We start from the raw sequence: 14,898 nt of genomic DNA, 5'->3' as shown, positions 1-14,898 counted from the left end.
TATTATTAGGTATGACACTTAAACGTTCGTATCGCTCTCCCACAACCCTACCCTTATCATACTCTCTTTGTAAGATCCCACATCAGTTAGAAAGGGAAACGAAGCATTCTTTATAAGGATGTGAGAACCTCTCCCTAGCATACGCGTTTTAAAATCGTGAAGCTGATGACAATACGTAATGAGCCAAAACGGACAATATCTACTAGCGGTGAGTTTGGGATGGTACATTTTTTTTTTCCTGATGAACAACCATTTGAAATATGCTAGATGGGACGACTCTATTTCTCGGGATTTGCTTTATGTTAATGAACAAACATATTTAAAGCACGATGCTAACATACCGGGAATGATTCGTTTTTAACGTTTTCAAAATGGTCCTTTAAATCTCGTCCATTGAGAGTGACAATTTCACTAATAACTAATACAATATTAGCTGGTTGGAGTTGTGTTTTTAATGGAAACTAGTAAGAATATTAATAATAATAATGTCGATAACAACGTTACACTAAAATCCACAATTCTCATTAATTTTTTTAATGTAGATTAATCAATAAAATTGGAATATTAATAATTAATTAAAAATAAATTTCAGGATGCGGATATATCCACTCAACTGCAACACAACATATTGATCGATCGTTGGTCGGATGGATCAAGTACGACCTCTAAAAACATGTAAGTTTCACCTTTTTTAGTAGTCGTTGTCCTCCCCAATCTGATGTCGTGAACGGTTCGAATTGGTCTTCCTGGTCCACAAAAATTGTTCGTTGCCATTTACTTGTTTAGTTGCATCTGTTTGAGGGCACCCCTCCCTTGAACGAAGATGAACAGAGACTTATCGGGACGTCAAGTTCGGATCTTGGCCTTCACGCTCATGTATCCATGTCATTATTTTTTGTCTTTTTTGGTCGAGAATGTCTAGCACAACCGAGAAAGGTACAATTTATTAAACACGATCTTACGAAGGCGGGTTTGTGATGAATATATTTAGCCTCAAATTGGAAAACATAAAGATTACATATAGAAAATCATATAAATATTTATTCTTAATTTATTTTTCATCTTTAATGTCGAGAAATTAGAAATGAATGGAGCAATTAGTCACATTTTATGATTAATTTACTCTATTGTTTGCTTAGCCAATAAGAAAAGAACAAGCATAAGATTAATAAATTAACCATGAATAATAGAAAAAGAAAGAAAAAAAAAAGGAAAAAGGTTATTTCTTTACAATTTAATAATATTCCTTTACAAAAATAAATTTTAAATAAAAATTTATTCTTATTCTCCTCCCGTTAACTTTTAAATTTGTGTCTAGAAGGTCTTTGAACCCTAAGCGGTTGGAGAGGGAAACAAACGATTCTTACAAGCGTGTGGAAACTTTTCCTTGAACGTGTTTTAAAACCGTGAGGTTGACGACGAACGGGCCAAAATTGACAATATCTGTCCGCGGTGAGTTTGGGCTGTTATAAATGGTATCAGTGCTTGGGCGGTGTGCCAATGAGGGATGCTGGCCTCAAGGGGAGTGGATTGTGAGATCCTAACAAACACGTTTTAAAATCGTAAGGCTGACCCGTTATATAAATTTATGAGTTTAATAAAGGTTGATGATTAATATAAAAATGATATTATATATTTTATAATGTGAATGCCATTAAATAAATAACCACCCACCATAGTGGAATTCATAATCCCACAAAAGGAAAAAAAAAAGAAAAAAAAAATAGTGTTCTTAGCATTGAAAGAAGCTAAAGCCAAGGGCCGCTTATGGTAAGCACGTGTGAAGCATAGTAATTAATAGTAGGTTGTGACTCAGAAAAAACGACGGCTCTTATGTGGCGCCCATTCAACTACGTGAAGGTCAAGATAGACGAGTGTATTAATACGACCGTAGAAGACAGTGCATCATCTAACATACTAAAGAGACATGCGTTGAGGTTAAAATGAGGCGTAAGAAAGATGGTGACAACAAGTAGACAACAGGGACAAAGATAGGCTCGATAAAGAGACGGTTACGACTCTAAGCCTTAACCTCGAAAGTTGGATTTCGAAAGAAGTTTGGGCATGCGGCTCTAGATTTAAGTTTGTCCATATGAAATATGAATGCTCGTTAAATTTTGTGTTGATCGGATACCGAACAGACTCTCCATGAGACTGTATCACTGTTAGCCAAAATCTGTCTATTCCCACCGAACAAAAAGAAGATCACAAACCCTAATTTAGAATAATTCTAATTGTTATTATATATCTTTCTCATTGTTAAAACCCTAAACTCTAATTTGATATAATTCTCGTAAAGCACAAACCCGTTACCGTAAATTAAAGCATCACTCAACTAATTAAAGTATGTCTAAACAACTAAAAACAGAGATGTTCGTTTAACTCGTGAAGTCAGAGCCTTGTGAGGACTCAACTTGTCGAGGAATGAAATGAGGAGAGATTTCTCTCCGTTAGTTAAACGAGGCCGAGGATGAGAATTATATTATTCGTCCCCATCGTCGTGTCCACCCAATTTTCGTCCCCCACCGTCTCCCTATTTTACTAAACGTGTTAATCTATCATTATACTAAATTTTATTAACTAGGTTGAAATTACTGGATATTCTTTTTTTCTTCACAACATTTCTAAAGAAAAATCGAACGAGTAATTTAGTGTAACGACTCATACCTAGAATTCAAATAAAGATTAAAAATTCGGGTTCTGTACCTGATGGCCCCGACATTCTCCTACGACATGGTCACATTACATACTCTTTGCTTCTTAAGAGTGAAAAACTATCCTCAAATACTAACACGAGTTTTTTCTATCATGCTTTATTCTCACTCATATGCATCCCCAGAAAAACGCTTAACATAGACATAGAACTGCTCTAAGTAAAAACGTTTAACCATGAAGTTTCTATAATTGAGTTACGGAAGATAAAGGTGCACCTTATTGTTACAGGTAGTAATTTTCACTTCCTTCGAGCCTTTCTTAGTCATTCTGTCCTCAAGATTGCTCTCGTTCCAATATGATCTCGACTCATTCATATACCCCTCATTTACTCGGATGTAGAACAAAACAACAAATATCAGATTTTACGATGACAAAAAAAAAACATTTCTGAAGACGGATATAAGCATCATTATAAGCTTTCAGTGACAGAAGAAACGTCGCTAAAAAAACGAACGTCACTATAAACTTTCAGCAATCAGAACAAAAAAACGAGGTAGAAAATGTCGGTACAGGTCATTCGGTAATTATAATTAAACATTAAATCAGACAATTTGATGAAGTTTATAGCACAAACAGGCAAAGATGAAGGCTAAAGAAGAAGAAAGAGAGGGATTTAGGGCTGAAAATTATTTGGATTGAACAATAAGACACAATGGAACACATGAATTTGCAGTTCATCCTTCAACCAAAAAATTGATTCTGATTTGGCATATTCATAGGCAGATTTAGAAAGGGCAAACCCGAAGATCCGTCGGGAAAAGGGTTGTCGTGGCCATCACCGCCCCCGCCCTCGCCTCCATCTCCGTCCCCACCAGCTGCAGGCATCGACAATTCTTCTTCATCCAACGGTAGCCTCTCGTATGCAACGTTACTGAACGACGATGCTATAACGATGACAGGCCCCGACGCAATCAAAGCTCCCACGACATTCCCTCCGACCACCTTGTTAAGAATAAGTATAAAAGATTAGATTTATGGATGAAAATTTTGAATCCCACCCACCCTTCCTATAATTATAATCGTGTTTCCGAACATAAAAAAAAATTAGGTTAAACTTTTGAGTTGAGTGATGATTTAACTTACTTGTCCTTGACCTCCGGCCAAGAAAATCGTAAGACTAGTAGCACCTGGTGGAGCAGGTGGTGGTAAGAACGATCCCGACAGGGACAAAATCTCAAACCTCCCTTGCAACGTCAACACGGATCCAGCCGCAGCCGGTTGTCGTAAGCTAACATTATTCACTATCCCACTTCCACTCAACACACAGATCCCTCGTTGTCGCCGTCGCGCATAGCCAGCCACAGCCTCGAACACATCATATCCGCTACCGATTTCCAAGATATGAGCTCGGAGGGTATTAGCGCTCTCGCGCGTGATGATCACGGGTGGCTTTGGCTTGTTCTTGGACCCGGCTGGGCGACCCCTCGGTCGACGAACCATAGCATCTCCGCTACCACCGGAGCCGCCACTGCCGTTGAAGTGGTTGAGATTAGTGACATGATCGGAGCTGGGCGGCGAATCTAGGTGGAGATCAGGGCGTTGTTGAAGCTGGTCAACAAAGTGAGAAGCTGAGCCTAAGTTTAAAGTAGCCATAAACAGAAGAAAATGAGAGAAACTTAAACACTCAAAGATGAACAGGAAAAAACCAGGGGTGAAAAAATAATGTAAAATAATAAAAGGGACAGCAATATAATTTTTTATTTTATTTTAATTTTTTTAAAAGAAATTAATTAATATAAAATTATATGGATTTGTGTGAGAGAACAGAAGAGCAGATGAGTCCCATGTTGAAACCCTAGAACAAAGAGAAGAGAGAGAGAGGGGGAGGGCATTATGATAAAAGGCATAAATAAAAGTGATTATTATTATAATACAAAGTTTAAATACCTAAAATTACTATATAATATAATTGTGGGTTTTGGATATATTATAATGTTTGATGTCACAAGTGGGCTTATTATAAAGTTGAATGTTTATCTCAATATAATTACACCCATACCACGACACTTTGCAATGCTTTATAAGTGGAATGGTTATTCTAAACCAGCAACATCATGACGGGTGTAAACTATTCGGTGACATGTTTCAGAGTAATTTAGCTTTTTTTAAACTGTTCAAACTACTTTTGTCACGTAAAAATCAGGGAAACGGGGCGTTTTTATAAGGGTGTGGAAACCTCTCCCTAATAGGCGCGTTTCAAAATCGTGAAGCTGACGGTGATACGTAACGAGCTAAAGTGGATAATATCTCCTATTAAATTAGGGTTTTTTGTTTTTTAATGTTTTTTAATGTTTTTTAATAGTGAGTTGTTTGGTTTTATTCAATGATTAAGCCAACAACTCTTGAATCTAATGAAGAAGAAACAACAAATGGACCAAAGGGGGAATTCCAAATAGGGAGATTAGGGTTTTGATTAAATATTAATTTTTTTAAATAAATATATTTTAATCAAATATTAGGGATAATAATTGAATTCTCTTATTATGATTATTATTATTTTAATGATGTTGTGTGGGTTAGGTCACAACTTTTGTTATGAAAACTATATTCTAACAAAGGTGTCAATTTTATGTTACATTAATTAAGTTTGTAAAGAAATTAAAGGCATAATTTGTCATTTGAAATATATTGTTTTTTTGGCTAAATTGTACGAACAATTATAGGTTGTTTATGGGTCAGATTGAATTGAGTTCAGACATTTTTTCGATCCGACTCGATCGGGTTGTAAATTTTTTTAAACTAAAGTAACTTTATTAAATATTCCTAAAAATTTTAAAAATAATCATTTTGGTCTTTATTTATAATACAAGCCTAATTATTTATTTATTGTTAGGTTAAGAGAATTAGACTTTATAATATAAATAAAATGTGACTCATAGAAGACAATATTATTCAATATCATATTACTATTTATTTATTCAACTTCAACGACCTTAATGGATAGTGACTTAATTTGTTAAGATCTAAATACTTTGAAACTAAGGGTCCAATAGAACATAATTGGGCCAAGCCCAAAACTATATATATATATATATATATATATATATATATATAGCTACAAATTAAAGATCGATGATTAAGAAGAACTAAGAATTTGTTCGTATCTTAAAGATTTTCAACATTTTGAATGTTCTTCGGTCTTATAATTTTTTTTTTAGTTCAGCAATAAATTGGAGGGAAAATTGGAGCATTTGACCTCTTGATTGAGTTACGTATTTTAAATCAGTTGAATTATACCCTCGTTGATTCATATAATTACGATATTACAGGTAGTTTTGTAAGAAAAAAATGGTGTGATATGATAAAATTATTAAATAGATTAATCAAGCTTAAATTCTATGAAAAAAAAAACTATATACATTATTATTGAGTGTTATATAAGTTTTTTTTAAAATATAATTAATGAGCTATGATAATAGAAGTAATGGCAAATAGACAAGATCCAAACTCAATGGATCAATCATGTTTTGTTGTTTTCTTTAAGGATGCCTTTCATGGTATATCCATCAAAGATTCTCTCTCTATTTTATATATATATATATTATTTCAAACTCCATTAAATATAAAATACTTAATGATATTGTCAATTGATATTGTCTACTTTTGTCCGTTATGTATTGTTGTTAGCCTTACAGTTTTAAAACATATATGTTAGGGAGAAGTTTCCACGCTCTTAAAAGGGTTGTTTCGTTCCCTTCTCCAACTGATGTAGGATCTCACAAGGATCGTTAAAATGATTAGCTAAGCTAAATTATCAATCCTAAGTACAACTAAGTGAAAAAGACATGAACGGCGATGAAAAGCGAATCGAACTTCTTCCTGGATTTCAATATCTATACATTATCATCTCGATCATCGAGTTTTACAATACCCACTAAGGAAACGATACTAAAAGTTTGAGGAAATGTAATTTGGGGAAGACCCAAATGAATTTGATGGGATATTTTTAAGCTAAAACTTGAAAATAATTAGTGGGTTTGTTTGTTTAAGCAGCTACTTGGTGTTGGTTTTGATGATGGGAAGCTTCATCTTCTTCAAAGCTCAAATGGGAAGCTTTATTTAGTGATGTTTCTGAAGAAGTTAATAGAGAGTTACTAAGGGGAGGTTTTAGTAGAAGCATCTCTTTGTGTAAACAAGAGCAATAGGTGTGGAATGTGTTGGGTGTCACATTCAAGTGAAACCCTAATCCAAAGAGGAAATCCACTTCAAGAAAGTTTATCTCTTTTGTGCTGATCCCTCCAACTCTTGCATAGAAACCATTGTTGTAACACCTGAAAACAAAAACCAACCCTTAATTTTCTTTTCAAATCATAATGTCCGTTTTGGCTCGTTAGGTATCGTAATCAGCCTCACGGTTTTAAAATGCGTCTACTAGGGAGAGGTTTCTCCGCCCGAATAAGGAATGTTTCGTTCCTCTCTCTAAGCAATGTGGAATCTCACAATCCACCCCCTCTTGGGGACTCAACGTCCTCGTTGGCACACTGCTTGATGACTGGCTCTGATACCATTTGTAACAGCCCTTGCCTACTACTAGCATATATTGTCCACTTTAGCTTGTTACGTATCGCCATCAAACTCATGGTTTTCAAACGCATTTACTAGGGAGAGGTTTCCACACCCTTATAAGAAATGTTTTGTTCCCATCTCCAATCAATGTGGAATCTCACAATCCACTCCCTTCTTGGGGACCCAACGTTCTTGTTGGTACACTGCCTGGTGACTAGCTCTGATACCATTTATAACCGTCCAAGCCCACCGCTAGCAAATATTATCCACTTTTTCCCATTATGAATCGTCATTAACTTCACGATTTTCAAGCGCGTCTACTAGGGAGAGGTTTCCACACCCTTATAAGAAATGCTTCGTTCCTCTTTCCAACCAATGTGGAATCTCACATTTTGGTATACCCTCTAAAAATTTAGATTCAATTACAGTGAATGCGGAGTTTCAGAGGTTCTTGTGTTATGAAATTAGTCGAGATGCATACAGATACTCGTAACACAACGAATGGAGGTCCTAAAACTCAATTATTACTGTATATTACAAAAAAAGGGGGAAAAGAGAGAAGAAAATTAAACTTACAGATCATCCATGAACTTGGCAGCAACAAGAACACTTGTAATGAGCAAACGATGAACATTAAAGGAGTTGATAGGCAACAATGGCTGCCTTTGAGCAAAGCGATCAAGATAAACATAAGCAACAATGAAGCAAGAGTTGCTACAATTGGCATACTTGAAGATCCTTTCAAGGTAGGTATGAAGAGAGATAGATGGGCGAGTCAAGCCATGGAACGCCGAGTTCTTCTGCGTTTCGATGGCCGAGTCATCGTCCACGAGATCGTCGTTCGACTCGGCCACTCTTTGAAGCACAGAAGAGAGGAAAGTGATGAGCTTTGGCATCATGGAGGAGCTTTCTTCTTCCACCATTGAAGAAGGAATCCTTTCAGTTTTTCTTTGGTGGGTTTGCTGTAATGTGTGTAAAGTTTTTTGTTCTGCTAAATGTCTTGCTGTGTCTATGATTGAATAAATATAAAGAGGAGCTGAGGGTAGTGGGTGCAATGAGGTGGGGCACTTCTGGTATCTACAATAATATGGAGGAGAATATTTCACTCCATTTCTTATTCTTTTTTTAGAGAATAGTTTTTTAAAAAACATATTATAATCTTCACCAAAATTTTAAATATCCATCCTCGATAGAATTAGTACAAACACTTTTTTTTGTTGTCGAGTAATTTTGCATCATGAAAATTGTGAAATCGTGAACGATCAGAGGTGATTTGAGCCTGCAACTGATAAAGAGAATCAAAAGTTCGAGTTTTGAAAATATTTTAACAACTTACGCTCCGAGAATCCCACTTTTTTTTTTTTGTTCCTTTTCTCCCACTAAGAATATAATGTGACAAATTTTATCACAAAAATCAACAAGATAGATAGCATGTGGTTGATTTGATGAAGGGGGCCAAATAGATTATGTCCTTTTATAGGGACAATGAGATTGGTTCATTTTGGCACAAAAGTTAGAGGAAATTGGGTAGGGGCAATGATTTTTCTATCTCATACTTTTGGGCATTTCCCAATTAACATAAAGAAAGAAGAAAATTGGTGTCATTTTCTTTTGGTTGATTTTTATGTTCTAAATGGTTATAGCTTCTCATGTGCATACCATGTGAAATATTTTCATTCATATGGATTCCTCACCCTTTTTTTTTTCTCTTTTGAAATGGAATCTTGCATGTGTAGTGGATTTAAATCAAACTAGGTGACATAACATGGATTTGCTATGTTGGTCCAAAGCATTAGAATATTGTTCTCTTTTTTTTTGTTCCAATACTATAGTAAAGGGTCCCCAAATTTTGGGTTTCGAGGTCAAATTATAGATATTTTGTTGGGTACGAACATATTTGACTCCCTTTAATAGTACATTGTGATGATGAATTCAACCTCCAAAATCTATGAAGAGATATGATTAATAGAGAGCTAGTTTACTTGTCTAAGTACACTGAAGATGATAGAAAATATAATCGTACAAATATTCGTCTTAGTATGAGACGAGAAAAGTGAAAGTACATATTGGTAAAAGTTGAAAGGCACATAAATTTTCTTATCTCGAGAGAATAAGTCCGCTGAGACATTGATATTTTTTTTTTTTTTTTTTTGAATGGAAGACAAAACTTTGAAGTAACATAAATTTATACCACAAAAAGATGAAAACCCACTATACAAGGAACCTACACAAAAGAGGCACCTTTTGACAATGTTAAAAAAGAACTTCAGCTGTTGAGAATAAGAGATAAAAAGTAGTTTAGGGCATTGAGGCTCATAGGGAAATGTGAACCTTGGTCATAGCCTATACCTTTCTAACACCTTTTCTAAATTGTGCACTAAACCAAATCTTATTAAATACTCACCGAACAACAACATTTGTAATGCACCAAACATACAACGAGGATCTCCTAGAAAAATACGTATCCAAATTAAGTATACATTCGCAATCTCATTCAACATGATCGAAATCCAAATTAAGTATACATTCGCAATCTCATTCAACATGATCGAAATTTAACTGATCTTTAATCTTATAAAGAGCAATTAAAAAGTCATTTCAAAGTCGTAAACAATCAAAAAGTTCAACTTCAATTACATGCATGCAATTAAAGAAACATAATCAAATTTGTGTGTAAAGCATTGAAAGGAAAAGAGGCATAGTGGGGGAAAAAGGGGGAAGGGAAATGGTGAAAGCTTGGAATGAGGAGCAAGTTGAAGAGGTGGCGGCGTGTGTGCAAATGGGAGTTGGAGTGAAGCAAAAGGGAAAAGATTATAATGTCTTTTCTAATAGTTCAGAGACAAGACAAAACAAAACAAAACAAAAATGGATATATTCAAAAAAAAAAAACAAAAAAAAAAAAAAAGTTAGTGTCTCTATGATGAAGCCTAGCATTGTTTCCAGCACCATGTGGTGCCCATGTGAAATGAGTTCAATCCATCATCTACAACCCTATTATATTCTTCTATAGCTTTCCACTGCAATCCATTGCTTGAAATCATATAAATAAATATGATAGATAAAAGAGAGAGCAAAATGAATGGCTATTCAGCATTTTAACATAAATGAGAAGAAGACCTTTCATCAAAAAAGCATGAAAGAGGCTTCCCAACTTAGCAAATGCATCAACTTGCCAGAAAGGGGAAAAAATAGAAAAGAGAAGAGGAGAAGGATGTGTTAGCGTCTTAATTATCAGACAATGACCCAATAAATGATAAAACTATATTGCAATATCAAGAAAAATCATTAATATCATATAGCTTTTCAAGAGGGTTGCCTCTCTCCCACACCGCAATCCACCCACTATATTATACTGAATAACCAAAATATGACTTGTCTTAATTAACTCTAACTCCCTATATCTATAACTAACTCCTCTAGCTAATTATCATATATCCTTCTAATATCCCTTAATAATACATATTTTCCTTTTTCCATTCTCATTTCTCATTTTCTACTTGGAAACTGTTCCACTATTCAGAGTTATTGAAACAGTGATATTGACTTTGTATATTGCTATGATATTATTTTTTAAGGCTCGACACGTATGAAATTACTTTTTCTTTAATAAGAAAGTATGTTAGTAGTATGTCCAATAAAAGGAGAACCCAGGGGCGGGGAATCTTTCTTTGTCTAGAGGAAGAAGTGTTATGAACAGAGCAAAAGGACAACCCAAGGTTGAGGAAAGAGGAAACCCTGCACAAAATAACCACAAAACAAGAGCCTTCAAATCAGAAATAATCGCAATGAAACATCAATTACTGACCTCTAAAGTCGAATCCCTAACAATCTTCTTCCTAAACAAATACCCATGACATTTAAACATTAATAATTATATTTAGATCAAGTTAACATATATGTTTAGTATAGTATGTATACATAGTTTCAATTATGAATCAACCACATTAATGTTAGCTTACACACACCACGACTATTCTCACATATTTGACCCACTACATTTTGTTGCCAAGGTAGCCATAGGAAGTAGAATCTTAAGTAGGCATGGCTTGAATCATTCCCTCTAAACTCTATTATTTACCTGGCCTTTATTGACCACTTGGCTAACCCATGGTAATTAAAAAAAAAAATTGCAGCTTAGTCATTACAAGACATCCAAATATAAAAGTTTAATCCAAATCAAATCTCATGTTTTCAGAAACTTTTAGCCATCGACATGCAAACTAAACATATAAATCTCCATCTTCTACAAAGTGTGCAAAATAAAATACGACAGAAAATACCAGCCAATAGCATCCACATCATAGTAAATTAGTAATCCAAAAATGTATGCATAGAATTAAATAGAAAAGATCCATAAACCCATGCTTGCTTCTGTGTGCGGCAATTCATGAGGCTGACAGAGGTTAGTTCACAGAAAACATAATAATTACAAGCATCTAGAAAAGGAAATTGAAAGTGTTGTACAAGAACCAGTCAACTAATTGATCAATAAGGCGCCCGTTCTTCTAATTTAATGCAACTCGACTATATTCATGAACAGGTTTCATAAAGTTTAATTGATGGTAACTTCTATATGGAGGACAAGGAGAAGGATACATTACTTTACATCAGCATCCTGGCCAATTTTTATGCAAGAGATCCATATTCTCAGAGTTACCATGAACATAAACTTTTGGTTCTGTCACCTGCGTGTAAAATAAATACAGTCTAAGAAACATCCAGAAAATGTATGGGGACAATTTTACATATGAAATTAAGGACATCCAGTCATTCAAGAGCAAGTTCTGTACCACTAAAATAGGTGGAAATCCAATATGAAGGCGCAACCTCGAAAACCCGCTTACAGAAAATAAGCAATCAAATCCGTCAATAACTGGATGCTCACTGAAGAAGTATAGCAAGGGATCACATAAACGCAGTTATCTAATAAACACTTTCTTTTTACGGGTGTATAGAACACAGATATATATACGAGTGCTAACAAGTTCCAAATTTTAGGATGAAAGGTGTATGCACATTATACAGGAGGGGTGAACTGAGTGTTTAAAAACATGTTACTTTAGTTGCTTCGTTAGGACGAGGAAGAACTCACTTCACAATATAGGTAAAGTTTCTCAGGCGAAGTTCTTTCAATGGAATATCTTCTTCCTTGGAATACCTGTGTTACATACAGTGCTCTGTTAACAGTTAAACTACATCGATGAATTAGGTGCACAGCAAGATCATTGAATATACTTGGAGACCATTGTCTTTTCTTAACTTCCTATATTAGATTTTTAACGAAAAGTAGTTCTACAAAGAGGTCTAACACGAATACAGCATATGACACCAAAGTGCACCAAGATTGAAATTGTAAATTTCCAGGAATAAATAGAAAAAAATAATTAAAAGTTGAAGAACCCTGGTCTTTACCTTCAATAAACATGATGAAAAGAAGAAAAATGAAAACAACATCATAGTTATCAGAAGTTTCACTTTTCTTAGTTAGAAGCACACTTTCCGTATGTTCTGTTTCTTATTACGTTCTAAAAAATTCATCTCATGTAAGAAGTTATTCACAAGACATTAACCTGTTCAAGGCCAGCACTACATTACCTCCATGGAAAATCATTTTCACAAAAGCGTGAAATTCCATTCATGGCTGAAAATGAATCAATATGAACCCACTGCTCATCAGAGTTGGATAGACGGCCTGTTCAAGGTGTTCAACATTTTGTTGAGAAAGGTATGATTAAAAAATGAAATAATGGAAATGATATAAGGAAAGAAAGTAAACTAAAGTAGACTAGTAGAGGCAAATAGTAAGAGATGAAAACCAGAGGCATTGAGAAAAGAGAAAAGGAAGATAAGGGTCCGGATGATAATAATCAGAGTAGACACTACAAAGATGGGTATTCTACCATGGAGAAAAAAATGGAACCTACAACAAAGAATGTATAACCAGGGTACTTCACACATTCACAAAGAATTGGGGATATGAAAGACTCACCAATTCGATGCAACTCTTTTAATGCATAGCCACTTGGATAGTTCTCATATGACGCCAAGAATGTTATAATGGTGCACCCTAGACTACAAAGCAGAAATTAGTGGATAAAGAGGTAAATATATTAATCTAAGCAACACAGAAAAGTCAATCAACCTGATTAGAAGTAGTCCCAACATAATAAGATAAAGCAACTTCCAAAAGGTCTTCTTTCTATTGTTATATCTGTGACAAGATAAATTGGAAACTATATTATCAGTAAGAGAGAAAGGAAGAAACTAAAAAATGTGAATAACTGGAAAAAGAAAGTATTCAAGTGAATTTAAAATAGTATGACAAGATAAATATCAGATTCAATAGTGTGTGCTAATATACAAGCAAACACTAAAATAACAGCCAAAAAGTCGTGCCTATTGTTTACTTTAAAGTACATACGTCAATCAAAGAAATCATGTTACTGCATATAGTAACCGTTAACTCACAAAGTCAGGAAGCAAAACAAAACTAGAAAAATGTCAAAAACTCAAAAGAAAATCAGTAGGACAAGTTAGGAAGCATCAAGGCAGACTTCTTTGTCATTGCATTTTCGCAGACAAAATATTTTTAATCGAGTTAGTAGCTTAAAGAATACGAAAATCAAAGCATACATTCTGTTGGCTGTAATTGCTGCAGATAAATTGAACATTGGAACCGAACTAATAATGAAGCGGAGCTCCTGCCAAGTAAAAGAAGATGATATTTAAAAAGTTCTTCAGGATGAAATATGAAGTCCCTGATGCAACAGACCAGTGGTGCACATTAGTTACCTTGTGGGGAAGCTTAGAGTAAAGTAGTATGAAGCACAAAACTGGGAGAATCAAAGGCAAAACTCTCTTGTCAAGAAATACACCGAGCTGCAAAGGAGTACACTTTTAGGTTCGGTTGTAGAGAAAAAGTAAAAACAATTTCCAACTTAAAACATGAAATTCCCTTTTCAATTCAATAGGCAAGGAGAAACACTGTTCTTCAACTTATGTATTATGCATCAAAATTGTATTGTCATTGGAATGCCATCGAAATATGCTCAAGTCTTCTAGAAACTCCAAATATGCAGACAAATGCCTGTGACCATGTGAGGGACTTTTTCCTCATGCCCACGTCTAATATAAGAATAGTTTATTGCTCGGTTGAAGCTAGATAGCTGACTTAAATTTTGGAACTATAACATAGGTCTTTTCTTTAGATGTTATGAAAAATGCAGATAAGTTTTTTTTTTTTTTTTTTTCAGTTCAACAATAGCAAAATAGGTTAATCGAACCATCAAATTTTGGGATGATAATGCATGCATATCTCTAAACATTATCCTTTATTTGAAAAACACTCCTATTATTCTTTCAAAAGTTGAAATATTACCCGTGACTTTTCGTAAATATTTTAAGACTACCCTTACCGCCGAAATCTATTAGAATGTTGAACAAAAATTAGGAGCTAAAAACAGTGGGGTGATAATCTAGAACAAAAATTAGGACCATCACACCATTCCATGTTCAAACGTTAGTAATAGAAGACTTACAAAATTTCTAGGGTAATATTACAACTTTTGAAAGAATATGGGTAGCTTTTAAACAAATGGCAAGATTCAAGGTTTCCTCTTTTTTTTTTTTTTTTTTTTTTTTTTTTTTTTTTTTTTTTTTTTTTTTTTTTTTTTTTTT

At 34.4% G+C, this 14,898-nt stretch overlaps 3 protein-coding genes across 3 annotated transcripts in view; all 3 read right to left on the bottom strand.

Annotated features, from left to right (window-relative positions):
- Nucleotides 1-3,396: 3,396 nt before the first annotated feature.
- LOC111807605 (AT-hook motif nuclear-localized protein 23-like) lies at nucleotides 3,397-4,314 on the bottom strand. Its single transcript, XM_023693401.1, has 2 exons — nucleotides 3,799-4,314; nucleotides 3,397-3,657 (listed from the first exon to the last, which is right to left on the bottom strand). Exons 1-2 carry the CDS (start codon nucleotides 4,306-4,308, stop codon nucleotides 3,397-3,399), a joined length of 771 nt encoding a protein of 256 aa, XP_023549169.1. The 5' UTR covers nucleotides 4,309-4,314.
- Nucleotides 4,315-6,511: 2,197 nt separating this feature from the next.
- LOC111807412 (cyclin-U4-1-like) lies at nucleotides 6,512-8,226 on the bottom strand. Its single transcript, XM_023693128.1, has 2 exons — nucleotides 7,798-8,226; nucleotides 6,512-6,986 (listed from the first exon to the last, which is right to left on the bottom strand). The coding sequence occupies exons 1-2, from the start codon at nucleotides 8,142-8,144 to the stop codon at nucleotides 6,701-6,703; spliced, it is 633 nt and encodes a 210-aa protein (XP_023548896.1). The 5' UTR covers nucleotides 8,145-8,226; the 3' UTR covers nucleotides 6,512-6,700.
- Nucleotides 8,227-11,529: 3,303 nt separating this feature from the next.
- The window catches only part of LOC111807199 (dol-P-Man:Man(7)GlcNAc(2)-PP-Dol alpha-1,6-mannosyltransferase), an 8,727-nt gene continuing 5,358 nt past the window's right edge, over nucleotides 11,530-14,898 (bottom strand). Inside the window, exons 12-19 of the mRNA XM_023692808.1 lie at nucleotides 14,014-14,100; nucleotides 13,855-13,922; nucleotides 13,364-13,432; nucleotides 13,211-13,293; nucleotides 12,817-12,913; nucleotides 12,314-12,379; nucleotides 12,012-12,105; nucleotides 11,530-11,906 (exon numbers count right to left, since the gene is read on the bottom strand). Of these exons, the coding sequence (XP_023548576.1) occupies nucleotides 11,829-11,906; nucleotides 12,012-12,105; nucleotides 12,314-12,379; nucleotides 12,817-12,913; nucleotides 13,211-13,293; nucleotides 13,364-13,432; nucleotides 13,855-13,922; nucleotides 14,014-14,100 (642 nt within the window). The 3' untranslated portion in view covers nucleotides 11,530-11,828. The remainder of the gene's footprint in view (nucleotides 11,907-12,011; nucleotides 12,106-12,313; nucleotides 12,380-12,816; nucleotides 12,914-13,210; nucleotides 13,294-13,363; nucleotides 13,433-13,854; nucleotides 13,923-14,013; nucleotides 14,101-14,898) is intronic.

This window comes from Cucurbita pepo, chromosome LG12, assembly GCF_002806865.2.
Source record: "Cucurbita pepo subsp. pepo cultivar mu-cu-16 chromosome LG12, ASM280686v2, whole genome shotgun sequence".
NCBI lineage: Eukaryota > Viridiplantae > Streptophyta > Magnoliopsida > Cucurbitales > Cucurbitaceae > Cucurbita > Cucurbita pepo.
This window is presented reverse-complemented; position numbering and strand designations above follow the sequence as displayed.